Source organism: Lemur catta, chromosome 5, assembly GCF_020740605.2.
Source record: "Lemur catta isolate mLemCat1 chromosome 5, mLemCat1.pri, whole genome shotgun sequence".
In the NCBI taxonomy this organism is placed as follows: Eukaryota; Metazoa; Chordata; class Mammalia; order Primates; family Lemuridae; genus Lemur; species Lemur catta.
The window spans coordinates 40,808,065-40,834,627 of NC_059132.1; the positions used below are offsets into that span (position 1 = coordinate 40,808,065).

The following is a 26,563-nucleotide window of genomic DNA, read 5'->3' on the forward strand; positions in this document are numbered from 1 at the left end:
AAAAAGTCCAAGTTTTGGCTAACATGTAAGTAAGGACAGAGAGAAAGGTTTGAATAATTTTTATCTGAAGGACTGGTACAACTTTGAGAAAAATTAGTACTTGTGGCTCCCTATTGGGCATCTCACCGCTTCGGTCTCAGATCAGTAACCAGTGGCCCTAACCGGCCACCACAGCGTCCCCCCACCTCCCCAGGCCCTGAACTCACTCCCAGGCGCTTCTACTCCCACTCACTATTCCAGGGTGAGGCCAGGAGCTCTGATTGCTCAGAGGTGGGACTCGGGGGAGACAGGCGGGTAGAGGGCAAATGCCCCCTTACTTTTTTGCTTATAAATTTACTCCTCTGCTTTTCACAGTTTGCCTGCAGGGTTAGTAATGTGTTTCCAGTGAGGAAAACGACCAACGGAGAGACCTCAAACTGCTCTGATGTCCCAGGCATGCCTGTCTGAACCTGGATAAAACCAAAGATCTTTTGAAGCTTTAAAAAAATAAAATAAAATGGTTTGTCAAAGGCCTTCAGTAAACTCTGACTCATTTCCTAGGTGGAAAAAGCCCTGTCAGTGGCGCCAGTCCCGCCAGAAGAGCGGAGCGGCCTTTCGCCCCAGGGCTTGCTGCCACCTGGAGGCCCCCCCCGATCTGAGGAAGGGAGTGGAGAGAAAGGAACCAGCCAAGCTTATGTTCACGTGAAACCTTCCCTTCACCCAAACGCAATGCGAAAGTTTCTCCCCAGAAGTCAACCTCAAAGTAGTAGAAGCCACTCCTACGTGACATGGGCAATCTCCACTCTGTGCATTCCACAGCTGAACAATTTCTATTCTCTTCATTCCACACTTCAGCAAGTAGTCATGGGGCCATTTAGTTCAGTCAATTTTCTTTATATGTATAGCATAGTGGTGCTGTTTAGCAATCCAGTTGACTGAAATATGTTGCAAGGGATATTAGTTCAGAGAAACATTAAAGTATAAAAATATGTGAGAGAATGAGAAAGAAAAAGTTATTCTACACCAGCACATTAGAAATTACTCAACCGCTTCCAAGAGAGTCTAAGACCATTAGCGTCATGCAAGGAGAAGAGCACCCGTCCAGAGCAGACTCAAGGCTTCTCCGAGTCTATTTACCAGTTAAGTCAAGACTTGGCTTCTAATTTTGCAAAGTAATCAGTAAGTTGGTCAGCTGTAAAATTTCTCTTCCCTCCTTGATCATGTGTAAAATTCATCCAATTATTTACGCTGTCTGGGTTTAAGGAGAATTATTATACTAAGAACATCTCTGAGAGAATTGTTCAAGAAAATTGCTCATTGTTGTTATGGGGAAAAAGTTACTTTCACTTGCCCACAGTAATGAAGGTTTGGTCTCTGTCAGCAAAAGGTATTATTCATTCTTTCAAACAGGGGAAGTGCGGTTGGAGGAGGTTGTTAGAGGTGGGGAGGGAAAAGGTAGAATCAAATGAGGAGAGAAACTAAAAAACAGTATTTATATTAACAAATGTATTTCTCTCCCATAGGGCTTACTACATCCAACATCAAATCAACTTACAAAATAATAATCTCTCATTGGCCTTATTTGGAGAAAGACACTTTCTAAACAATGCTGTATGTTTGTGTTGTCTGTGATCTTATGAATCCTGGCTGGGAAAAGGATCACACCGCAGCAGTCATGTCTGCCCATATTAAGAAGTGACTAGTCTTTGATAAGACCTTATTTTCACAAACAAACAGGGAAATGTGATCTACTGCTTCTTTTCTTGGTCTGTGTCCCTTGTCTAGTGAAGTTTTTTTCTTTTTTCCCGTGTGTGTGTGTGTGTGTGTGTGTGTGTGTGTGTGTATGTGTGTATCTAGAGGCAACGATTAAATTAAGCCACTAATACAGCCCAGTGCATTTAACTATTTCAGTGTCTTGCGATGGGCTCAGGGGCTGCTCCTGTGGCCCTGTGTAAACCCATTCAGCTTGGCTTGTTCTCTCTTGCTCTTGCCAACATGCACTCCACTTCCAGGTAAAGACTCTTTGGGAAGATGCCAATAATCTCTACTTTATGTCCTAATTACACAACCACTTCTTCCTTTGGCAACTTGAAGGAAACAAAAATGTAAAGGGTAGAATATTTAACCAGAATATACCTTAGAAAAAAGCCAGAGCAGGAAAAAAAAAAAAAAAAAACCTTAAGTAGCCTTGCAAATAAAGCAGAAAACTTTCCCAAGTCAGCAGCATTTCTCAAAAGGAAGAGTCCACCCTTATGGCAAGCTACACAAGAAACTGAAACTGCAAAAATCATTACTTTCCCAACTTACATTGCCAAGCACCTGCAAGGCTAAAAAAAGCACGATATCCAGTTCTGTTCTGAGAAAATACAGGCCTTTCCAGCAGATGCATTAAGTGAGATAAAAACCTTATGGTTGAAGGGGGAAGAAAAGTTGGGACCATTAAAAATATAACTTCCAAATAATCAATGCCCCAAAGTTTTAAAGTTCTCTTTAGAGTCAAAAAGTACTTCAACCCGGTGACCCAGCTTATCAATTTCTTCAAGCAAAACAAATTTTCAAGCATTACCTAAGCACATATACTACTCGTATATAAAGGGCTACCAAGTACACTAATTTGGACATTCAGTCATCCTGTCTTATTCACTGGGAGTTCCTTTCTTAACTTCCTGTCACCAGCCACTGTCTTCTCCCAAGACTGCCCCATGTGCAGAGACACGGGCCAGCCCACCCAGCCCACCCATGTCCTGCCCCAGTCCCACCTGCCCACTACAGCTTTATTTCCTTTTTGCGATTCTCTTTTGCCGAACTTGGCTCTTCTGCCATCTCTCAATTAAATGCCCCAACTTTCAATGTTTAGATATTATCTCAACAAACTCCAAGTTGTCACTCACATCCTTTGTTTTATTTTACTTGTGCTACCCCAGATACTTTATTAGGTCAGACAATGGTCACAGGTTGATACCCAGACATTGTCACTACAATGGCCTTTGTCATGATGTTTGTAGTCCCCATCTAAGAAAATATGACCACTTATTTATGCCTCACTTCATTGCAGAAAAAATTTAAGGCTGCTTACACAAATACATACAACAAAATAACACAAGTTATGGAGATAGAAAAATGGGACAAAAGAGGAATTAAAGTAGGAAAGTTAAGATGAAACTAGGAGCGAGGTCAGAATTGAAGGCTTGTGAGGTCAGGCCCACACATGAATCACTTACATCAGTGGTGGAAAAATTATGGCCCACTGGCCAAATCTGGTCCACCACCTGTTTCTATAAATAAAGTTTTGTTGGAATACAGCCATGTCTGCTTATTTATGTATTATTTATGGCCACTTTCATGCTACAAAGGCAGAGTGGAGTAGCTGCAACAGCCTAAGACATTTACTACCCAGAAAAATTTCCAAATGCCTGGGTCATACAATTCCATGCCTAGGAGGTAAAAGCAATGCAGTTTCCTAGGATAGGCACACTCTTTGTATGGTTCTGAAGTAGAAGAGAACTTTCTACTATAAAGAGCTCACTATGTAATCAAATGGAAAAACATCCTCAGCCTCATTATTTACAGTAAATACAGCAATAGGTTTCATAGGGCCAATGGCATGATATCACAATGCAAGTCAGTCAAATAATTCTACGTGAGGCTGAAACAATGCCACTCAGGTAAAATTCACTCTTGGTTTGGCTTAATTCAGGGATAGTCCCTCCATATGGCAAATGACAGCTACATGTGCAGCCCTCCCTTCCCCTCCTTCCTTAATACTGGCAGACATGGCTAATGGATCAAGGAGTTCTCTTCTGCTAAGCCCCCATGTGTCCTCAGAAGTCTTCTCCCACTTCTCTGGCAGCCTCAACCAATCAACAGCAGTTGGCAGACAAGATAAAACCAATATGCCAACTTTGCAGTAAGGCAATTTTCCATGAACATGCTCTCACCTGGGGGTGATGAGGTTGAGGTTATACTCTCTACAGAGCCCTTAAAGCACAGTTATTGTATTTTGTCAAAGTGCAGAGCACCCCTATCAATGGCCATCCACGTGGAAGGACAGGACTGCCACCCTCCCAAGAGAGCCAGAGTCTGGCAGGGACGCCTACCTGGGGAGGAGCCCCCAGCATTCCCAGCACCCCTGCACATGTGTGGGCAACAGCCATCTCCTCTGCACAGACAGACAGGGGTCAGGGCCACAAAATGGCACGGGCATTTTGTCCGGGAACGTTCAAGCCCAATACCCATGTTACTTGTTCAAAGAAACAAACCCCCAAACATCCAACACCTAGACCCGCCAATCTTGTCACACACATGTTCCTAAGGAACTCCTAAGTGATAAGGGTTCCAAAATAAATGCAAATAAACTGGAAAAGATGATCTCTAAGAAATTACAATCTAACTAATGTTGGAGGAGGATGACAAACTGCAGACTATGGATTTAGAAGAATATATCTGTAGCTATTTTCTATACCTGTGTTTCTTCCCTGTGGCTATAAAGCTATGTCATAAATTGATTATATTTCTAGTGGAACAAAAATTTTAGCTATCTAAAAGAAGTCTTTAATATGCATATTTAAGAGAATTATAATTATTCTTATTTTATCACACTGGAAATTGCTACTCAACCTGTACCTAACTCCCATGTTGTCAAAGGAAAGAAAAAGACAAAACCTATCACAACCCATCTTCCAGTATTCCCAACAGATCTTTCTACAAGGTGATTAAAAAGTATCCAACTAGTAAATAAATAAAACATCTATGCCTAAAACTTTCCTTCTCATGGGCTATGGTTGTGTTCTAGAAAACATCAACTACAAAAAAGTGAAACATAACCATATTTGACAGCAGAGTTAATGTGGCCAATAAACATGACAGATTAATGGAAGAAATTTCTCTTCATCCTAAAAAGAGCAAATACTACCAAATCTTGCCATTTATTCTTCTAGTATCAATGCTTAGGGTTCAGTTCCAGACCACTTAAGGTCAAATGGAGGCGCATGAGAATGTGGAAAATTTGGACTCTGTATGGGTTTAGGGAAAAGAAAAAAAGGAGAAAAACTCTTAAAGAGTCAATGAAAACACTAAGTCCAGAGCGCATGGTAACAGGTACTTGGCATGTTCTCCTGGAACCACGTACAGGGATACCCAATTACACACTGGATAGAAGAGCACAGAATGTCAACGCAGAAAATTCTGGAAGAAAGCAAAAGCTGCTCCAAGCCAGCAGTGGGCTGGTCGCCACGTCTCCAAGCAATTACACAACCTTCCATGTCCTTTGATGTGCACTGAACCCAATCTGGAGATCGGGATTGCGTAAACGTTGTGTGGCATTGCCTGAAAAGGCTCTTTCACAACAACTCTTTAAAGTTTGTGCTTCCAGAAGATTGCCATCCCAAACAAGCAGCATGCATAATACCTTCCCCAGAACCTCGCAGGTAATAATACTTTTGCTAATTTTTTTCAAGAGCATTTATGAAGGTTCCTACTTACGCAGTGCATACAGCGTGAGAATTATTCCGGCCAGGCAAAATCCTTCGAAGAACCTGAGTGTGCTGAACATTGTCACGTTCACTGATAGTGCCACAGTCAGCCCAAAGATCAGGATGAAGATGATGGAACACAGTAGCACAGGCCGCCGGCCCACCCTGCATATAGAGAGGGAAAAAGTCAGGAATTGTTACGAAATAAGACAGTGATGTCAGCTGCTGAAACCCAGTATCCAGCAGGCACTCAATATATGCTGAATAAGTACTACATTAAAAGTCTTCATACCAGACCCACCACATTAGATCATAGAATATTGTGGGTATTCTACGGGTAAAAAGGCCCTCGGGGAGATTTAGCCCAACCCTCTACTCTAATTCTGGAGACAAGGACCAGAGATCAACCAGCCATGTACATAATTCCTGTTGCTGAGTCTATCTCTGAGTATCTACAGGGATAATTCAAGGCAAGAGGAACAAAATCAGTAATAATGTCCCAAACGTGAACTTTGATGCACTTGCATAAAATGTCTTGGGAACTCGCTGCCCTTTGGAACGGAGCGGAAGTCCACATGGCACTGAGCAAAGTGGCTTTATGTCCTTTCTCTGGGTGGTCAGCGAAGACAGGGGCCTGATTCTACACACAACCTAACACCCGGGGCCAAGCCTCCTGCCAACTGTATCAGCTACGTGACAAGAAGTAATTTTTAAGGGATCACACACTAAGATAAGAGAGCTTGAACTTTAAATACCCGGCGCGGACCTGATGGTGAGCTAACAGTGAAGCCCACAGCAGCACGGGGTTGGATGGAGGGTGCCCAGGGCCCTGTGTTTCTAGAAAGGGCCACAGACGGGCTAAATTCAGTTTACGGAGCTGGCCAGAGTCAGACCGGTGACCACTAGGGGGCGATGTGCTTCTAGGGGTGGCTGGGAGGGCGGTGGCGGGTGGTCCTTGGGAAAGGGGAGGTCACCAGTCACCCATCCTCCCACGCTAACTTTCCATCTTTCCCCTCATTAACTCATTAGGAATAAAACTGCAACAATAACTCTCCATCAAACAGCCAGCTAGGTCTAAAAGGATAACTCACAGCAAACTGGGGCACAGTGGATGTTATTAATACTTGTCCAGAGAAAAAAGGGGAAAACATCCAGACCTAGTAAAGCAACACCACAAAGGGCAGCTGACTGGCTTGAACTGTCCTAGATATGTTTATTACAAGGCATCTACATACAAGCAACATGCCCAGAAAAGGCAAATATAGAGAGCCAGAAAGATTTGAGGCTGCACAGGGCTGGGGGTAAGATCGCGGAATGATCACCCATGGGCACATTTCCGTCATCCTTTTAGGGTGATGAGAAGGCCTTAAACTCGGAGCGTGGTGATGGCTGGATAACTCTGTGAATTGAATTGTGCACTTACAGCGTGTGAGTCTTATGGTGCTTAAGTCATCTATTAATTAAACTGCTAAAAAAAAGGCATGGCCTCACCCTCTTAAGGATTGGATGTTATTTTAAGAAAATTCATGGAAAGGAATAACAAAGCAGAATTCCAGTCAGAACTTTTTAAGGTTCCAACCATCTGCATCAGTCACTTTGGTTTAGTGAAATGAGGCCAAGGCTACGGGCCCACTGCTAATGTAAGTCAGTTACCCCGTCCTGAGGTTTTAGCTATTACTTCCTTTGACTGGTGCTGGGCCCTGGAGGCCTCTCCAGGAAAGACCGTGTATATGATTTTGTCCAAATCCAACTCATTTACAGAAGTAAACTTAAAATATAGCTTAGTCATTCTCCCAAAATGAAGGAAAACAAAATCTAACTTAACCATTTTTAGTTCCCTTTACTTGCCTCGTCTGTATGGTGGGAATGAACACCCTCCCTTGCAGAGCTGCTGGGAACATTCGGTAAAATGGATGATGGGCAGACACTAAGCAAAGAGCTCAGTGTTCCAGCCCTCATTCCCGCCTGCATTTCTACATTCCTAATGCCCACCAAACACGGTCTGCCCTGTTCTGATACTTTAGAAAAGATGCTTGATTTTTTAAAAATCTTATAGAAACCATCCTAAATCCCTCCCTCCCAAATGACTGCTAAAACCAGTGAGTAAAGCTTATCATTGTAGACTATAGGACAAACATGGTCTTTGAAGTCAGAATGTCCTGGTTTGAACCCAGGCTTGCTACTTCTGAGCTATGTGACCTTGGGAATGGCCAAGCATGCTCTGGGGAGCCAGTTAATGCCCACCTGATAGGCCTGTGGACAGCTGTGGACAGCTGTGGACATCAGCAAGTGCTTCAGCGGGCATTCGGTACACATTAGTTACTAGCATGGAATTTTGGTAAGAACTGGCCCCCAGAGCAGAACCCCCTCAGTGATGACTAATAAAACCACATTCCTGTCTGTAAGGTAGAAGACTTTATCACTGAGGAGCTGTGGTGGGCAGAATAATGGCCCTCAAAGATATCCATATCCTAATCCTCAGAACCTGTGATATTTCACCTTTCATCATAAAAGGAATTCTGCAGAAGTGATTAAGCTTAAGGACCTCGAGATGAGGTGACTTTCCAGGGAGGTCCAATCTAATGACAAGGAGAACCTCCCTGGCTGCAGAGAACCAGAGGAAAAGCAGCATGAAGGCTCAACTCGCCACTGCTGGCTCTGAGTGTGGAGGAAGGGGCTGCAAGCCGTGGATGCTGGCGGCTTCTAGGAGCTGGAGAAAGCAGGGAAACTGACGATCTCCCAGAGCCTCCAGAAAGGAATGCAGCCTTGCTGACACCCTGATTTTAGGCCAGGAGACCTTTGTTGGAGCTGTGAACTACAGAACTGTAAGATAATTAATTTGTGCTGTAGAAGCCACCAAGCATGTAGCCATATGTTAGGGCAGCCACAGAGAACTGACACAGGGTTTCAACAGGAAACAAGAGGTCCCAGTCAAATGAAGTGACTGGAGGAGACTGCAATAAAGGGACTATTTACAAAAGAGTGCGCAGGCTGTGAGAGAACCCAGGAGGCAAGGGGCTCCATCTTGCAGCTCCTAACAGCAGGGAGTGTGGAGGGAAGGAGGGTCTGGGGCTCCAGAGAGAGAGGTGCTGTGTGGAAGGGCCCAGACAGAAGGCAGCTGGCCTTCTGGCCCCACAGAGACCAAGCTGGGAGGAAAATGCCCAGCCTCACCCTCCTGTCCCCTGGGCGTCTTCTTACCCCTGGCTGTGCTCGGCCAGAAGCTAGAGGGCAAGGGGACCTCCAGGGCAGCCCACCAGGGCCAGCTGCCCAGGGAGGCTGGACAAGGCTGAGAGACCTGCCACCGCGGCAGACGCAGTAAAAGGGTGCACATCCGCGGGAGACACTGGCCAGCATCCCTCTCAGACATCTGAACAGATTCTATAATGATACCCAGTGTAAATCCCCAAACAAAATTTGGTGCTAAAAAGTCACTTTTTAGAGAAACAAGTGTACCACTTAAATGTTATCCTATGCTGACTGCAGTCGTAGAAGGCTTACCGTGTGACTTGATCAACTTCCCCATGCAGCTATGAAACGAGCCAACAGCTGTGAGGTCTGGAGTTCCCTTTAAATGGGTTTATTTCCTTTTAAGCCAGGTTTAAGTAGGGAGAAAAATGCCAGAAAACAAGGTTGGAAAACACCAAACTTTCAAACTGAAACGGAGGCCTGCTCAGAATGTTCAAACATCCACCACCTCGAGCAGCCTACCCTGACTCCGGGGAACCTCCCCTTGCCCATCTGACGTGCCCCCTGGGAAAAGCCACTGCAGGGAAGGGGACTTGCGGTGTCAGACTTCTGCTTACTCGCAGAGCAAGGCCCCAACTCTCCCACCCTCTGTCCCCAGGCCTGGTGTGTGATCAGGAGGCCACACTGCATGTATATGCAAGAGTAAGTCACAACCAACCTTTAAACAATTTAAACCTTTACAGACTGATTCATTAAAAGTCCATATTTACTTTCCTATTAGGTCAGTTATTGAAAAGGACACTAAAACTTCAGTCAAGCCTGCATTTTTTGAAAGACGGTGACATGGATTATATTAGTGTACCTTCCTCACCTTTTTCAATGCAGATTTCTGGGAAACAGTATCTTTTAGACCAGTAGAGCTCATGTTGAAAACCTATGAACTCATGTTTTTATTTTAAAAACCCTAAGCCCTCCGCCAGGGGGCCCAGCACTGGTCTCCAGAGGTCACTGACTGCTTCTCTGTTACCGTCCACAGGGAACGTGTCCACGAGCCGCATTTACAGTCATGAGGAGGCAGACTCCGAGCGCACAGGAAGTCATGCTGTCTGTTAGCACAAGGAACTCCCAAACAGACGCCAGTTTTGGGAAGGAAATTTCCACAACTTTAACATGGTCTCAGCACCCTCTGCTTTTACCCCCAGGCTCTTGCCTAGGCCAGTGTTCTGCACGGGTCCAGAGGGCATCACAAAGAGCTGCAGAATCTGTTCCTTAACACTCACAGCCCTTATTATGTCATTGGGCCCAGGAGGCCATGATTCACAAAAAACGAAAAACAAAAAATTCCTTTAAAGATAAAAGAGTGCAAGTTGGGGAACAGTTACACCACGCCTCTCTCCTGAGCAGTTCCATTACTGGAAAAACCTGTCAATATTGTGCAATTGCCTCCCTGCTCCGACACGTCACCGCTGCTGCCCTTGTGACCACAGAATGCCTGACACAAAAGTGCCGCAGCGCCTGGGTGGACGGGCAGCGCTGGGCCCACGTGGCTGAGTGTGGAGTCCCAGCTCCTCTGCTTAGAGCTCGGTGAACTCGGGGATTTTACTTCAACTTCTGTGCTTTGAATTTTCAACTATAAAACAGAGGTAATAATAACACCTACCTAATAGGGCTATTGTGTGGATATTTTAATGTATGGAAATAGCACAGTGCCTGGTTCATAGTTCAGGAAATGTAGCTGCTAGTGTTGTCGTCATTGTCATTCTTAATGTCTCTCCTACCAGCTTCGCCTCCCAGGTGCCATCCCACCAACCTCATCTCTGCATCCTGAGCCACACGCTTTGCTCCAGGCACCCAGACATCCTCAGCCACCCAGACAGGGCATATTCATTCTCACCTGTGGCCACCACCTTCCCCTGCCTGCAGAGCCCGGCCACTATCTCTCAAGGTCAGCTCCCCATGGTCCCCGAGGTGCCAATCATAACCATCTTGCTCATTCACGTGAGGCAAAGGGTGCTAGTTCCCCACCCCCATGTTTAAATGCCTCTTCTGGATCCACCCCCCAGCGCCTGTGGCCTGCACACAAGTCCTCAAGTTCTTCCTAACTAAACCTCGATGTTAGTAGCAAGCAGGGCTGCAGGCTGGTTTTGCTAGGTTCTAGCACCTAGAGAACTGCTATGAATTTAAATTCTCACTTCCAGATGGTCTGTTAGGTGCGTGGGCCAATCTTTGAGCTCCGCACTGTCCAGAGCTTCAGCTTCTGCCCTGGCACCGACACCAGGGCACAGAAAAGACTCAGCAGCAGTAAACTAACACTGACCACTCCTCTTTCACCAGCAAACGTGCGCTGTGGCTTGCAAAGGTTGGTGCGGCAGGCACATCGGTACTCACCAGTCGGCAATGCATCCAGTTATTAGGTAGCCAAAGATTAATCCAACCAGTAAGGAGAACTTAGCGATATGGACCTTCCAGGCATTATCACACACAAGATCCCACTAGAGAGGGGCAAATAGAAAATAAATCAGAGAGACATACACAGAGCGAGTCATACTCAATCACAAGGACAATACAATAACGCTCTAAGGACCATGGCACCGTTGCCAGTACCGTGTCACATATGCCATTAAGTCTCTTCCATGTTTTTGAAAATCCAATGAGAAATATAATTTGCCCACAAAAGGAAATGTAATGTTTTAGTCCGTGGCAGGTTATAAAAGCCTGCAAGGAGTGATGTGTGAAGTCTGGGCACGTGCGTTCTTCCGTCCCAGCCACCACGGGGAACGTAAAGGATGGCGGGCAGAGGGGAGCGGGTGGGGAGCCCGGGCGTCCCTGGGACCAGCACCCCGGCACCCCACACGGCTGCTCCCTTGGCCCGGGGCTGCGGGGCCCTCACAACTTTCTGCATGGGGATTGTAACCACCTGAGATTAAAACCAACTTTTGCGGTTTCATCCCCAAACACTCCCCAAACTTGGTAAATCATCTTAAAAATAAAAGCAAGAGTTAATAGTGAACATTGAAATAGGAGCTTTAATCATTCTTATTCATTCCTTGGAAAATGTCCCTTGTGTTTTCCTATATTTCCCTGTAAAGCTATCTGCTCTACTTGGAGAGAAAGCTGATCAATTAGTATTAATTAATACAACATTAACACTATTTTTTACAATGAAGTTTTATTCTTTAATAAGAAAAAGGAAAACAATCCTGTCATTTTTTTCCCCTCCATTTACAGGAGAGAAACCTGTGTGTGTTCCCTCTAAGTGACGTGTGTCCAGGTGTGGACACAGCACTCAAGTCCACACACAGCTGCCGTCTGGGCCAGAGGTGCAGACATGTGGGGTCCCTGTGCCCAGGCTGCGAGGCCTACGGGGTGGCCCTGTCATCCTGTGCTGCCACCCACCATCAGGGGACAGACGCCCTTCTTCCGCTGGAAAGAAGTGGCTAAAGCGCCAGCTCTGGGGCTCTCAAGCGCAGGTCGGTGGAGACCAGGGCTGGGGGTGGGGGGGCAGCAGCTGGAGGGAGGCACACGAGGTAGGGGATTTGGGGGTGCCAGAGTGGGAGATGTTCTGGAAGCAGAGACAGCACGGGTGGTGAGGGGGTATATGGAAGGGGTTAGGCTGAGCCCTGATCCCAGCCCTGTCTTCTTAGATGTCTTGCCCGCCCTTGGCTGCCCCTCTGCAGACCCAGAGTGTAACGCAGAGGATGCTCAGAGGGCACCGTAAGCTCAGGTCCTGCCTCCTGCTTCAAACTGCTGGAAAGTCCACAGCTGTGGGTTTCAGTGTCAGCGGGATGTGGGAAGAACCGAGCTCTGCGTCGTGGATGTGGAGTGGGAAGGCGCTGCCTGCCGCGTTGCTCCCACGCCTGCCCTGGGCTCCTTGGGACGCGCACCTGCTCACCGATGCCCCCACGGCAGGTCCGACCTTCCAGAGACCTGAGGAGGGTGACTTACTCTGCTACCCCATCTGCTTCCCACACCAGGCTCAGGAAAAACAGGGAACAAGGGAAGGTGAGCACAGACGGCACGAGGACCTCGTCAATAAGGGATGGTGTGGGATTTGTCATCGGGGAGGTTTATTCATGTTCCGGGAGAAGGCACTGCTGGCTGCACAGAATCTTACTAAGAATTCAGATACAGGAGCCCTTCAGAGGGTTAACTTCCTCCTAGGACACTAGTGTCCTCAGCATGTGGCCAACAGCATCAGCACCGTCCGGGAACTACTTAGAAATGACAAATTCTTGGGCCCCATCCCAGACGCACCGAATGTGAACTTCTGCACGCAAGCGCGGCAGTGTAGTCTAACAAGCCCTTCAGGTGATTCTGAGAACCACCGGCCAACTCTGCCCTGCCTTCTTCCTGCCACTTTGATGACAATGAGTGAGCTTCACGTCCTGGGCTTGGGTTCAAACAATCAACTCCCAGGAGCAGGGAGAAGCTAAAACACTGTGTGAACCATACACAAGGCTCCTTGCTACTATTCTGAGCTGCAAATGCAGGACTGTAAAGCTAGGTGATGAGTTAAGTGCGCTTTTGGAGGCAAGCCTGGAAAACGAACATTCACGTATGTGCTATCTCTCGAAGAAAATGTATTTTTAATAATAGATATCTTTTAGTGTGCAGCCTATTTCTAGCTTCAGGAATGCAGGTTGTGCTTCAAGATGTGAGTAGCAACATCCTAACTAGTAGTGGGTGTACATTCTGTTTCCCAGCTCGGTTCATACACTCCAGGAGAGGAGGTGCTCACAACACCTGCAGCCCTCTGTCTCCCAATCACAGCACACGTGCAGGCGCCTCTGCCGAGCACATTCTTGGCAAGAGGGGGTGCCCCAACTGCAGGTGGCTGCTGGGGACAAGGCACCAGCTGCTGTCTCAATGGCAGAGAATTATCTGAAACACTTTCATGTCTCCACCAAGACTTCCCATTGATGAGTTTACTTGAGGTTAAGTGATGCAAATGAATACATTATGCTTGTATGAGATGGCCAGGAGACAAAAGAGATTTTAATAAAAGTGTTCAGGGGAGCAGAGGAACTTGCCAAAGCTGTGGTGAGTTCAGCCACCTGAGCAATTGCTAGACCTGGCCTTGGGCAGCCATGACCCAATTTAGTTGCTACCTAATGAGATGTTCAGCAGTCACCTCAATGCCACCCCTATCCATTAACAATGCCAGAGTGGAAGATGAAAACTGTAGAGGGAGACTGAACGTTCACACGGCCGGTAGGGAAAGGAAGCCTGCTCAGAAGTATTTGCTGGCAATATGGTTCTCAGCCATGTTGCCAGCAGTGGGGGGCAGGGGCCAGGGGCCCCAGGGCAAGGCAGCTGCCTGGCGCTTTAAACCCTCCTCAACTAGGCACAAGGATAGACAGCTTCTCTGAATCAACAAGCAAACAACTCGGGCTCTAGGCCCAGCAAGCTAACCGAGATAAGGGTCACTTGTGCCAGGGGACACACGTGAACAACACCCTTGCCACCTGGAGGCCCCTCCGGGAGACACTGCTATTCAGCGTGCTGGGCGGGCTGGGGAGTCCACTGAGCTGACACCCTTGTTTGACTTCTACTTCCGGTATTGACAAAAATGTAGCAGGAAAAGAAAGTATGTCCAGACATAGTACTGCCTCCTGAAGAATTTCACAAGTATGAGGAAGACTTGAGACCAGCTGGCCCTCAAAATTTGTTCACATTGCTGTAGACAAGATACAGCATTTTGTCATTTCACTAAGCATTGTTTAAAGCAATTTAAAATTTTTAAGATTTAAAAAATCTGACAGCAGTAATGCTCCTAAAAAGTGCAAAAATATGACTTAATGTAGTGGGTTTTAAAAAAAAATTTTTTTTGAGACAGGGTCTCACTGCATTGCCCAGGCTGGTCTTGAATACCTAGGCTCGAGCGATCCTCCTGCCTTGGCCTCTGGAGTCACTGGGACTACAGGCATCCACCACTGTGCCCAGCTTGGTTTTGTTTCTGACACTACCTTTTGTCATCTCCCTCTTCTTACCACCTCCTTCCCCATCAAATCAGTCACCAAGACCAGCAGATTCTGCTGCTCAGCATATCCCAAATATATCCCCCATGCTCCGTCACCCCTACGGACAATCTGACTTACGGGGTGTGTTCCTGTAGTGTGGGCTAGAAGGCTGAAAACAACACTTCCAGACTCCTGAATAGCTATGGTTTCAAATGCGATTTCAGTGCTGCCAATCAGGTGCACACCCCAAAATAACTTTGAGTGTGCAACCTAGTTCTAATTTCTGGGATGACTTGAATCAGGAAGGATGTTAAGAGGGGAGGAAGTGGGATATCCATTTGGCTGGTCAGATCTGGCAGGGGTTGGGTGGTCCTGGAGCCAACAGTTCCGGAGGTGGCTGAGGAGGTGTGATCTTGGAGCCAGAGGTTGGCACAGACTTCCTGATTTCCCAGCCTCATAACTGAGACGCAGTTCCCTGGCCAGGCTAGTTCTCCGTACAGCTGCTCCAGCAACTCAGAAAGCACAAATTCCCTGCCTTCAACCCCTAGCTCCTGAAATACCCAGAGTGAATTCTGTTATTTGCAAATTGAATCCCATTCCCTGATTAAATTTCTTTGGGATGGAGTTTGCAGGGAGTGCAGAGAACAAGCTGGGACCAGGTCACTCTCGTGAACCAATACCAGAGTCTCCCTGCCTTAACTCCAGCCTCCTTCAAATCCATTCCCTAGAGAACAATGACAACAATCCTTTAATTAAGCATGTTAACACTTCATCAGCAGGTTTAACAAGATCATAAAAGTGCTAAAGTCATGGCCCCATTTCATAATCCTAGGCTTGCTCTCCTTGCCATTGTTCGGAGATCAGGAGGTTCTATGGTGATGCCATGTGGAGCTTGCATGGAGCTATGACTACGTGGTGAGACTAAAATGTGCCCATGCTTTGCACGCTACATATTAGTTGCTTCGTGTTCTGCTAAAAAAAAAAAAGAAAGAAAGGCAGAGGTCACAGGAAACCTGGTAGACTGTTTTGGTACTTATATATTTTAAGGATAAGCTAAAATAAATGCAATTTATATTATTTTAAAAGGAATAATTGAATTGCTTGACTTGTCAGAGCGGAGAAATATTCTTCAAGGAAACTAATGAAATTTCTAAAGAAGATGGAAAATAAGTGAGAAATAAGGAAGATAATCGTTTTCAACAGCAATAAATACTATGGTAAAATAAAATGTAAAACAAGAACCCAAAAAATTGGAACAAAATAGATCACCTGTCTGATTTTGAAGTGCAGACAGAATCTCCAAAGATAAAAACTAAAGGGAAAAGAAACTACCTAAGGAAATGACTGGTAGAACTTGAAACAGTTTAACCGTTACATTTTATTATTAATTTTATTTATTATTTAAAACTTCTATGCATCAAAAATACCATAAACAAAATTACAAAGACCTAAATTTGTAAAATCTATCCATAGGGTTTACTTTTAATGAGTACTTACATATTGGTATTTAATGAGTATTTACATATTGGTATATTACTAGAAATAGGTAATGCACTCAGATAATTGACAAAATAACAAATTCAAATAGTTAAAAAAAAAAACTCAGGAAAAGTTTGATTCCACTAAAGAAAATCAAAATACAATATTTCGTTTTAAAAAATTTTTTTTTTTTAAATTTTCTGTAGATGTAGTAGAAACAGAGAGGTGTAAAATCTGTGCAAGGAGTATAAACCAGATACTGTCCTTCTGGAAGACAATTTGGCAATATGTAGCACATTGCTTTAAATAGTGTCCACCTTTTATACACCAGCAATTCCCTTCTTAGAACTTTTTCCCAATGAAATCATCAGAGACACTCACAGAGGTCCCTATGCAATGATGGCCACTGGTTGTAACTCATAGCAGACAATAAGAACCCAACTACATGTTACTAATACGATACAGGCATTGACAAGTTTGCTCTTGAAAATGAATGACTGAGAAAAATGCTCATGACACAATGGTATGACAAAGCAGTGAGTAGATGTTTGCGTATGCAGAAAAAATTAGAAGGTATTCCAAAGTATTTAAGTGATTATCTCTATAGAGTAGAATTAAGACTGAATTTTATTTTCAATTTTATACTTTTCTTGACTTTTCCGAACTTTCTACAATTAATCCAGAAACCTTGAAATGAGAGAAAAAATATAGGTATTAATAAAAATAATGTAAAGTCTCACAGTGGTAGTAATGATGATGGGTAAGACAAAATCATTAAAAAGCAAACCAAAAAGGGAAAAACCTTTTCACCTTTTGAGGAAAATATATTTTAAGACAGTCTTATAAATCAGGCCTAGAGGAAGCTTGTTTTGAAAGTGGCTTGGAACGAACCATGTCTTCACAGCCCAAAGTTCATGTGTGTTCATGCTCACTGACTAAAGCAAACAGTGCTCTTTAGGGAACTGAAGGAACATTTTCCCCAAAGTTTCATCTTTTGTAGTGAAGATCACATGTGAGCTTGTTCCATCAGCAAACCATGAGGGTTTTTACCAATCACTGTGTAAGCTATCTGTGCTAAACGTGAGAGTAGCTGTTGAGATTAAAAGGAAATACTTTTATAAGTTCAGCACTACAAAGAGGATAATACTGCTTAAAATTTCAAAAGCTTAAATAAAACAAAATCCTGATTTGGTTGAAGGAATTTAGAAAAATGTAGGGTCAGCATTTTTCCCCCCTAAAATAGAGCTTCAGCAGCCTCTCATGGACCAGTGTTTTACATACCGTGGATTTGCTGTGCTTGGCATTTAACTGAAGACACGAGAAATGGCCCGAACACACATACACACAGTCCGCCCTGGAAGATTAGTCACAGACAGGACAAAAGAAGTGGCCTCCATACGCTAGGCTGATGAAGTACATTCGCTACAATTTAGTTTCTGAACATTTAGGCAGCCTATGCTAGCCCATGTTTTTCCATATTTTTAATCTAGCAGTATACAGATTTTTCTTTTTCTAAAAGATTCCATCAAAATTCAAGATATACTGCATGATTTGAAAACCTCAAATTACTCTCTCCTCTTTGCCTGTAAGCTCATCCTCCAATTTTAGGAGGTTCACTGTCAACAGTAGCCAACACAACTGCCAATTAGAGTTGGCCCCCTTACAAGCTTCCTTAAATGACATAATGAACATCCTTGCCAGGTACTCTGGGGAAATGTTTTTTTGAGTTTCATTTCTTTGGTTTTCATTAATTGCTGTTCGAATTGCTCTTCAACTTTTTTTTCTCCTACCTTAGTGCCAAAATAATAACCATGGCACGTTGACAGAAACAGGGGTAGTGCAAACCTGTTGCACGCCTGTCCCTGCTACATGGAACATATACCTCGACCAGTAAACCTGCATTCCAAGCCTCTTGCAGGAAACCTACTTCAAAGCTGCAGCATTAGAGCTGGTCGAATTCTTAAACTTCGTGTAGTCTTTTTAAATTTCAGATTCATTCTAACCTTTAAGCAAGGATCTGTCTTTTTGTCTTTTTTTCCTTCAAATCACAACTCTCACTGCCTGCTTCCTTCTGCTCCACGCAGCCTTCCCAGTGGAAGAGAAATGGAAACAGGTTCATTTAGTGACACTGGGGCTTTTCCAGTTCTCACTGAATTTGACTATTTTTAGGAGGCTGAGAACTTCTCTCTACAAAAATTCAGACGGGAAACAGAAAAATAACCATCTGAACACACCCTCAGTTGAGTTGATGTAGGATTATCTCTGAGAGAACAATAAAATGAGTCTCTTTTACTTTTTACTTGGTTTGTTTTACTTTTCTTAAAAGAAATAAGGATGTGTATCTTTCTAAGCTGAGGTTTGCATTATTTTTTTGTTGTTATTTTAGTTGTTGAGACAGAATCTTGTTCTGTTCTGTTGCCTGGGCTAGAGTGCCATGGCATCATCGTAGCTCACAGCAACCTCAACTCCTAGGCTCAAGCCATGCTCCTGCCTCAGTCTCCCAAGTAGCTGGGACTACAGGTGCACACCACTACGCCCGGCTAATTTTTTCTATTTTTAATAGAGACAGGGTCTCACTCTTGCTCAGGCTGGTCTGGAATTCCTCAGCTCAAGTAATCCTCCCATCTCAGCCTCCCAGAGTGCTAGGATTACAGGCGTGAGCCACCACGCCCAGCCTGAGATTTGCATTATTGAATGTTACTCATTTGGTACAGTGCCCTCTGTGGCATTTGGGGAAGTTGAATAGATACCTACAAGGTAGCAGAGATTATTAATAAGCAATGCCCTTATAGCAACCCAAACCTTGAAGAGTCTTTCCAAATTCTGCAATGTATACTTTACTAATAGCCCTCACCAACTGCCTCTAAGAAAGGAAGTTATAGTAAGCCCTATATATTAAAGAGACCCATCAGAAAACAAGAAAGAAAAGAAAGAGAAAGAGAAGTGGGGGGGAAGAAAGAGAGGGAGAAGGAGGGAGGGAGGGAGGAACCCCACAGAGTCCTAAGCATTGAAAGGAGGTAACTATTAATGCTCTAAGTGATATCAACATATAGGCTTCTAGCACATTAATTTATATTGAATAACTTGAAGACTGTAAACTTGAGAAATTCAAGAGTTGCTCCATGTGTTACTAGAAGTATCTGCTAGTATAACACGGTGCAGGAACAAAACTGGACTACCACACTAACACTTAAGATAGCCCCACTCATTCTGGAAAAGAGCCAAGGGTGGGGAACTTCTGATGGGAATCCTTAGAATGGAGAGAACTTGAGGTGGAAGGAAAATCATCTTTCACTTGCTGAAAACAAATGCCTCTACAGCTTCCCTGCTCTAACATGGCCCTGTTGGGCTCCCTCTGTGGCCTGAGTCATCCATCACCTCCTACACACGAGCCCACCCTCCAGCTGCCCCCCTCACCAATCCCTGCTCCAACACCTGCCACGACCCGGCCACGCCAGGGCACTGGCCACTCCCACAGGGGCCCTGTGTCCGCATTGCTCTTCTGTGCCCCACAACACCGTTGCTCCCCACCCAGACTTTTCTGGCGCAGTGCCTTCTTCAAAAGATAAGACTCACTTCAACCAAAATTATTTAATACTCTGTATCACCTGTCGGTCCACGTATGGCCAACTTCCATGTTTCTATCAAGTTTAATAAACTCAGCTCAGGGGGTCTCCTCTCCCCTTGGCTGGGTCAGGTGCCCCTTCTGTGCTTCTCTAGCATCTTGTACTCAAGATCAACACCCACACTATCTACTGCAGCATCTTACAATCGCCTGTTTACAAGCCTTTCTTCCACTAGCTCAGGGGTCAGTCAGCAACCTAGCGTCTACAGGCCAAACATGGCCCTGCTGCCTGGTTTTGTAAATAAAGTTTTTTTGGCACTCAGCCACACTTCTTTATTCATGTACTCAATTATGGCCGCTTATGCACTACAACAGCAGAGGTGAGCAGTTGCAACAGAGACCACATGGCCCATAAAGGCAAAAATACTTCCTATTTGGCCCTTTATAGGAAAGGTTTGCCCACTCCTGTACTAGACTACAAGTTCCTTGAAGGGAGGGACCATGTCTTATTTCTCTATGCCACTTAATACCTAAGCCAAGGCCAGGAATGAGGGAGGTACAAAGCAGTATTGTCACGCTGGAACTACCGCTCCCAGAAGTCCGATGCTCTTTGCGCTTGCTTGTGTTCACTGTGCATGCTATTTACCTTCTTACTCCTTTTTTCCCTATGATTATTTTTACAAATATAATTTAATTTAAATAATTAATATATAATTATTGACCTGGAGTGGTGGCTCACACCTGTAATCCTAGCACTCTGGAAGGCTAAGGCGGGAGGATCACTCGAGGCCAGAAGTTCGAGACCAGCCTAAGCAAGAGTGAGACCCTGCCTCTACTAAAAATAGAAAAAATTAGCCGGGTGTGGTGGTGTGCACCTGTAGTCCCAGCTACTTGGGAGGCTGAGGCAGGAACATGGCTTGAGCCCAGGAGTTGAGGTTGCTGTGAGCTATGATGACACCAGTACACTCTACCCAGGGTGACAGAGTGAGACTCTGTCTCAAAAAAAAAAAAAAATTAATACACAATTATTATGCAAAATTTATATAGGCAATTCAGTTTTTAAATGTTTCTGCCAAACTTTTCACTATTAGTAATATTCCCCCAGGGAAAGATATTTCTAGTTTTATTAGAAAGGCCAACAGAAAATTAGGTATATAAAAAACTTATTTAAAACAATGAATAATTCACTCTTAATAGAACAAATCTATTACATATATTAAGCATTATTCTAGAAGAGAGGAAACTAGCTTCATTAAGTGTCTACCATGTGGAACGCACTCTGCTAGCTGCTTTGACTGAGTTCCCACTGAGTGAGTTACCACAACAGTTCTGTCACATGTGCATTACTGCAGTGTACCCATTTTAAGGATGAAGAAACTGAGGCAAGAGAGGTAAAGCAACTAGTTCAAGATCAAATGGCTCTTAAATAGATTATAAATCCATATCTGATTTCCCCCAATAAACTCCAAGAAACAGCCCTAGTTTATGCAAATAAAGACAATTCTCTAGTTTATATCAACTTGTTATAGGTTATAGCATTTGTCTTGCCAAGTATTCAATATACTTCACATACATGGAAGCAAAGTGTTGCAGTGGAAATAGGAAAGGTTTATGTGTTATTTTATAGTTATGGTGATGAAACAAAAATACTTTGTGAAGCAGGTATTTGATAAATGGCAGCTATTAAAAATAATAATATCAGGCCAGGCGCGGTGGCTCACTCCTGTAATCCTAGCCCTCTGGGAGGCTGAGGCGGGTGGATCACTCGAGGTCAGGAGTTCAAGACCAGGAGTTCGAGACCAGCCTGAGTGAGACCCCGTCTCTACTAAAAATAGAAATAAAAATTATCTGGACAACTAAAAATATATATAGAAAAAATTAGCTGGGCATGGTGGCGCATGCCTGTAGTCCCAGCTACTCGGGAGGCTGAGGCAGTAGAATCGCTTAAGCCCAGGAGTTTGAGGTTGCTGTGAGCTAGGCTGATGCCACGGCACTCACTCTAGCCTGGGCAACAAAGTGAGACTCTGTCTCCAAAAAAAAAATAATAATAATAATAATAATATCAGTCGGGCATGGTGGCTCACGCCTGTAATCCTAGCACTCTGGGAGGCCGAGGCAGGAGGATCACTTGAGGTCAGAAGTTCAAGACCAGCCTGAGCAAGAGCGAGACCCTGTCTCTGCTAAAAATGGAAACAAATTAGCTGGATAACTAAATATATATAGAAAAAAATTAGCCGGGCATGGTGGTGCATGCCTGTAGTTCCAGCTACTCGGGAGGCTGAGGCAGTAGGATAGCTTGAGCCCAGGAGTTTGGGGTTGCTGTGAGCTAGGCTGACGCCACGGCACTCTAGCCCAGGGAATAGAGAGAGACTCTGTCTCACAAAAAATAATGATAATAATAATAATAATATCACAGAACCTTATTTTTCATAGAAATGCTGGAAAGGTTATGGTCAACCTCTTAATTTCAAAAATGAGGAGACTGAAGCCCAGAGAGGTGAAGTGACTTGCTCCAGATAAAAAAAAAGCTAGCACCCAAGCCAGACATGAGCAGAGCCCAGGTTTCCTTGGTCACAGCTGCTACACACCAGACTGCTGCAGAAAACGTCATTTTTGTTTTTTGACGTCAGGCTGATCTGATGCACAGGGATTCGTGAACCCCCGGAAACTTCACAAGTCAATTACTGCTGAGCCGGAACAACTCCTAACCTGATGGCCAGTCTATCGGCACTTCCTTCATTGCAGTCCAAAACCCTAACAACAAGGAAGGATTAAAGAAAATTAACTCAACATTTTAGTTGAGACCAACTCTTAGGCTTCTTGCCAAATAGTCATCTTTTTTATAACGTATGAATAAGCGTAGTTGGGAAGCTAAACCAGTTTTTCTTCTGTTTCAACACTGATCTAATCATCTTGAAAAGGACATGAATGGACATTTAGGGGGATACCCAGAGGTTGCTGCTGTTCTATTTATTTTATGGCAAGGATAGCCAGATTCTACTCTGGAACTTTCTGGAAACTCTTCAGTACTCCTTGGACTAATAAGATCTCTCTTTTATCACTAAAAGAGCATTATTCTTATGTCATAATAATAATAGTCATTTAAATACTTGGCAAAATAAATGCCTAAAAGACTTTTTATTTTATGAATCTTTTTTTTCCTTGCTATAATGGGGATATTGTGAATCATACTTTTGTATTAATGGTATTTCTTAAAGCAGTATATTTAACTGTAAACTAAACCGGTCTATAAACTATTGTAGGCATCTGTAAATTCTGTTGTATGTACTGTAAACTTTGGTGGAGTCTTTTAATCAGCAAATTATGTTGTGAATGTATTTATACATTGTTAAAATATTTTTTAAGATGTTTAACTGAATAAGTATCTCTATTGTAGTGATAGCTTTGAAGGTGCAAAACTTTATATTTGCATAAAACTCTACTGTTTACAAAAAAAAAAAAAAAAAAAAAAAAAAGGTGAAAAATTAAGGTGAAATGATTTCTTCAAACAAGGTTGTTTATTTTGCCTAGCGTGGTTCATGCTGGAAGCCAGTGCAACGGTGAGCCTAAATGACCACTTTTTCCATGAAGACAGCCAATGCCAGCCTGCAGAAAACAAGTCACACAAAGCCTGAGCCGCACCCAGCCCACACCGTGCCCCAAAGTTAGTCAACCCAACAGACTGAGCATAATTTTTCAAGTTTTTACCTATTTGGCCTTTGTCTTCACTGCACTTGGGCTGGGCTACCACTGACCACTCTCTGTGAGGAGGAGCAGCAGGTGGGAAACAAGAGACCGAAATGCGGTCTGAGTCGGAGGACCTGCTGGGAATCACGGCAGAAGCTCAGATTCTGGGCCCGATTAACCCCGAGTTCTGGTTCTAGCTCTGCCTCGTGGCCATCCTCTGACCTCAGGCAAGTTTTTCCACCTCACGAGGGCTCAGCTTCAACATTTATGATGCAGAAGTCACAAAGACCTACACTATAGGGTTGTTGTAAGAGTCAAAAGTAACATCAGGAACGTGCCTGGTGCAGCAATGGCACAAGGTGATTATTCCTCATTAATTCTGTCAGTTAAGCAGGTCCTCGGGGGCTTATGTCTGTTGGTAAGTAACATTTGAATCTGACAGTAATGAAACTACTTCAAAAAGGGTTTTGATTATTTAGAGTCTGAGTTATTCATTTTAGCCTCAGCCCTAACTGACCCAAATTAAGGGGTATTTCACCAGTTTTACATCCCGTCTGCAGAGCCAGCACCAGAATAGAAAGTGGGCCAGGCGCACAGAGGGTGCTCTCCAGGGAACAGCTGTATTTGCAGCTGGGAGGGGCTGGCAGGAGAACCGGGCCCAGTGCCACAGGGGGCTCGACTACACTTTCAAGTCCTTCCACGGATCTCGGGATGCGGCGACCTTCACTTTGACCTCCCCAGCCGCATCCTGAGAATAGCAACACAGCTTCATTTCCAACACTTCCTGCAATCGTTCCTTAAATATACTATTTCTCTGACCAAAAGGAAAAAAAAAAGTAAGATGGTTCTCAAAAGCTTACAATACTATTATACCCAAAAGTGTGTTTATATTTTTTTCCCTTCAACTAACTATTAATCTCCTAAGGACACCGTGCTGAATTGGCAGCATGACAGCAGAACGTGACTGTGCAGTCCGGCTCCTGCCGGCCAGCCTCGGCGCTCAGGTCGGGAAAGGAAGATGGGCAGCCGTGCACGAGGTGGGGGCCAGCAGGGAAGGGCCCCTCACCACCCACTTGGGTGCCGCTGGCATCCTGACCACAGCCAGCTGAGAAACAGCTCTCCAGGAGCTGATAAAGCCTCAAAGCATCCTTAAGCCAGAGCCCGGACTGTCCCCCCCGGGACTGCTGCTGGCTACCTCAGGGCTCACTGGGTCCTCGCTGGATGTGTATGGGACAGGGAAAGTAACGGAGAATGTGTGTGACGATTCAAACCTCAACAAGAGGACAGAGATAGGGACACAGAGACACCCCTCAAGCCACAGTGGCTGCCAAGTTGCCTAAGTCGAGGCCCTCACTGCATCGTCTCTGATCAGTCCTGCCTGCCCTCCTCACCACTCCCGGCTGGGCAGAGTGCTACCGTGTTTTTCATACTGCTGACAGGCCTGGGATGGACAGCTCCAGGGAAGATGTCCTTTTGCTACTAATGGATTTGGAGTTACAGGACTTGGAGGATGTGAACTTGTTGGGGAAAACTCCAGAGATGAACATGATAAGGCCTTTCTGTTGCAGTATTAACTGCAATCAGTGTTTGGAGTTTCATGGGTTTGGTCTTGCTTAACAAGCCAGGGCACCTGAATTCCACTCCAGCCCTTCCAAATGATACTCGCCATTAACTCCCGACACAACAGGGCAGTCTTGACAAAGCTCAGCACAGAACCATCAAGCTGACCCTTCCAGCATTCCCCAGTTCTTTCTTCTCTCTCTCAAAGGCAAACAGGAAGCAAAAGATGAGGTAAAAAGATTAAATAAATGTTCCATAAAGGAAACCCTTCACAACTGGACTACCCTCCCTGTGTAGCTGAATTTTTAAGACGCATTCACTTTTAAGTCAGCAGCTTCAGAGTTTTCTGAAGGCAGCATGCCTGATAGGGCATCAGCAGGTAGGTGTTCACCTAAAAATGGGAATCACTGGCTAAACAATTTGCAGTAACATTGAGTTAAACACAGTTAAACTGTTGTCTCCTTTGTAGGACTTCTCAGAGCCTTTAATATGTTAATGAGATCCCGAATCCTGAAAAGAGGGCTTTCTGTGACATTTTCCAAACTTATTTGGCTTTGGAAACGCTCTCCCCACAATACTTTCAAGGGCATATCTTTGGACGACAGAATGAATGAGAGAGATGTTGCCATGTATATTCTGTTTGTCCTTCCTGACCTAATATATGAACATAATGCAAATATAACACATGGAAATTCTGAGATTTTAAGGCTGGGGCAAAACAGTCCTGCCACGTCTGACAATCCACATGAAGGGAGGGAGAGGTATTCGTGTGCATCAAAGGATGTTCAAAATAACCAGATGTTCAAAATAACCTTTGATCAAAGAAAACAAAAATGATAACTATTTTCCTCTATCTTCTCAAGAGATTATACTGCTAATTGGTAAGACACAGACAAACATTAAATACTCTAAGAAATGACCTGCAAGTGGTCAACCACAACAACAACAAAAAAAACAATCAATGTGTAAAATTCTGCTCCCTTGAAAAAAAACATAACTGCACGGCATGTCCCCATCTCTGCAGAAGGACAATTGCTCAATTGGCCCAAGTCCAGTGGTGGTTATGTTGTGTGTGGGCAATTATTTATACTACCTTATTTAAAAAAAAATAATCTATATACCCTAAAAAAGCAGAAGCAGAGAAGTAAAAAGATATCTGCACACCCAAGTTCATAGCAGCATTATTCACAATAGCCAAGGGTGGAAGCAGCCCAGGTGTCCCTAGATGGGTGAGTAGACAGACAAAATGTGGTATATACGCACATGGATCATTTAGCCTTGAACAGGAAGGAAATTCTGATACGTATGCAACAAGGATAAACCTTGAAGACATTTTGCTAAGTGAAATAAGCCAGGCATGTATGATTCTACTCATATGGGGTTCCTAGAGAGTCGAATTCATAGAGACAGAAAGCAGAATGGAGGCTGCCAAGGGCTGGGGGCTGGGGGATGGGGAGTTATTGATTAATGGTGACAGAGTTTCAGTTTGGGAAGGTGAAAAATTTCTGAAGATGGATGGTGGTGATGGTTGCACAACAATGTGAATATACTTTAATGCCACTGAACTGCACACTTAAAAATGGTTAAAATAGTAAATTTTATATTATATATATTTTACAACAAAATTTTTTTTTTAAAATGTGTATCTTCAGGAAATGAGTTAGTCAGTGTCCTGA

General features: G+C 44.3%; 1 protein-coding gene across 2 annotated transcripts in view; it reads right to left on the bottom strand.

The window, feature by feature from the left end:
* Positions 1-26,563, bottom strand: part of SLC22A23 (solute carrier family 22 member 23) — a 160,220-nt gene that overhangs the window by 112,303 nt on the left and 21,354 nt on the right. Inside the window, exons 2-3 of one of the 2 annotated variants that reach the window (XM_045551598.1) lie at positions 11,025-11,128; positions 5,461-5,615 (exon numbers count right to left, since the gene is read on the bottom strand). The exons of the other annotated variant lie outside the window; for it this stretch is intronic. Coding sequence (XP_045407554.1) covers positions 5,461-5,615; positions 11,025-11,128 — 259 coding nt within the window. The remainder of the gene's footprint in view (positions 1-5,460; positions 5,616-11,024; positions 11,129-26,563) is intronic. 2 annotated transcript variants of the gene reach the window in all.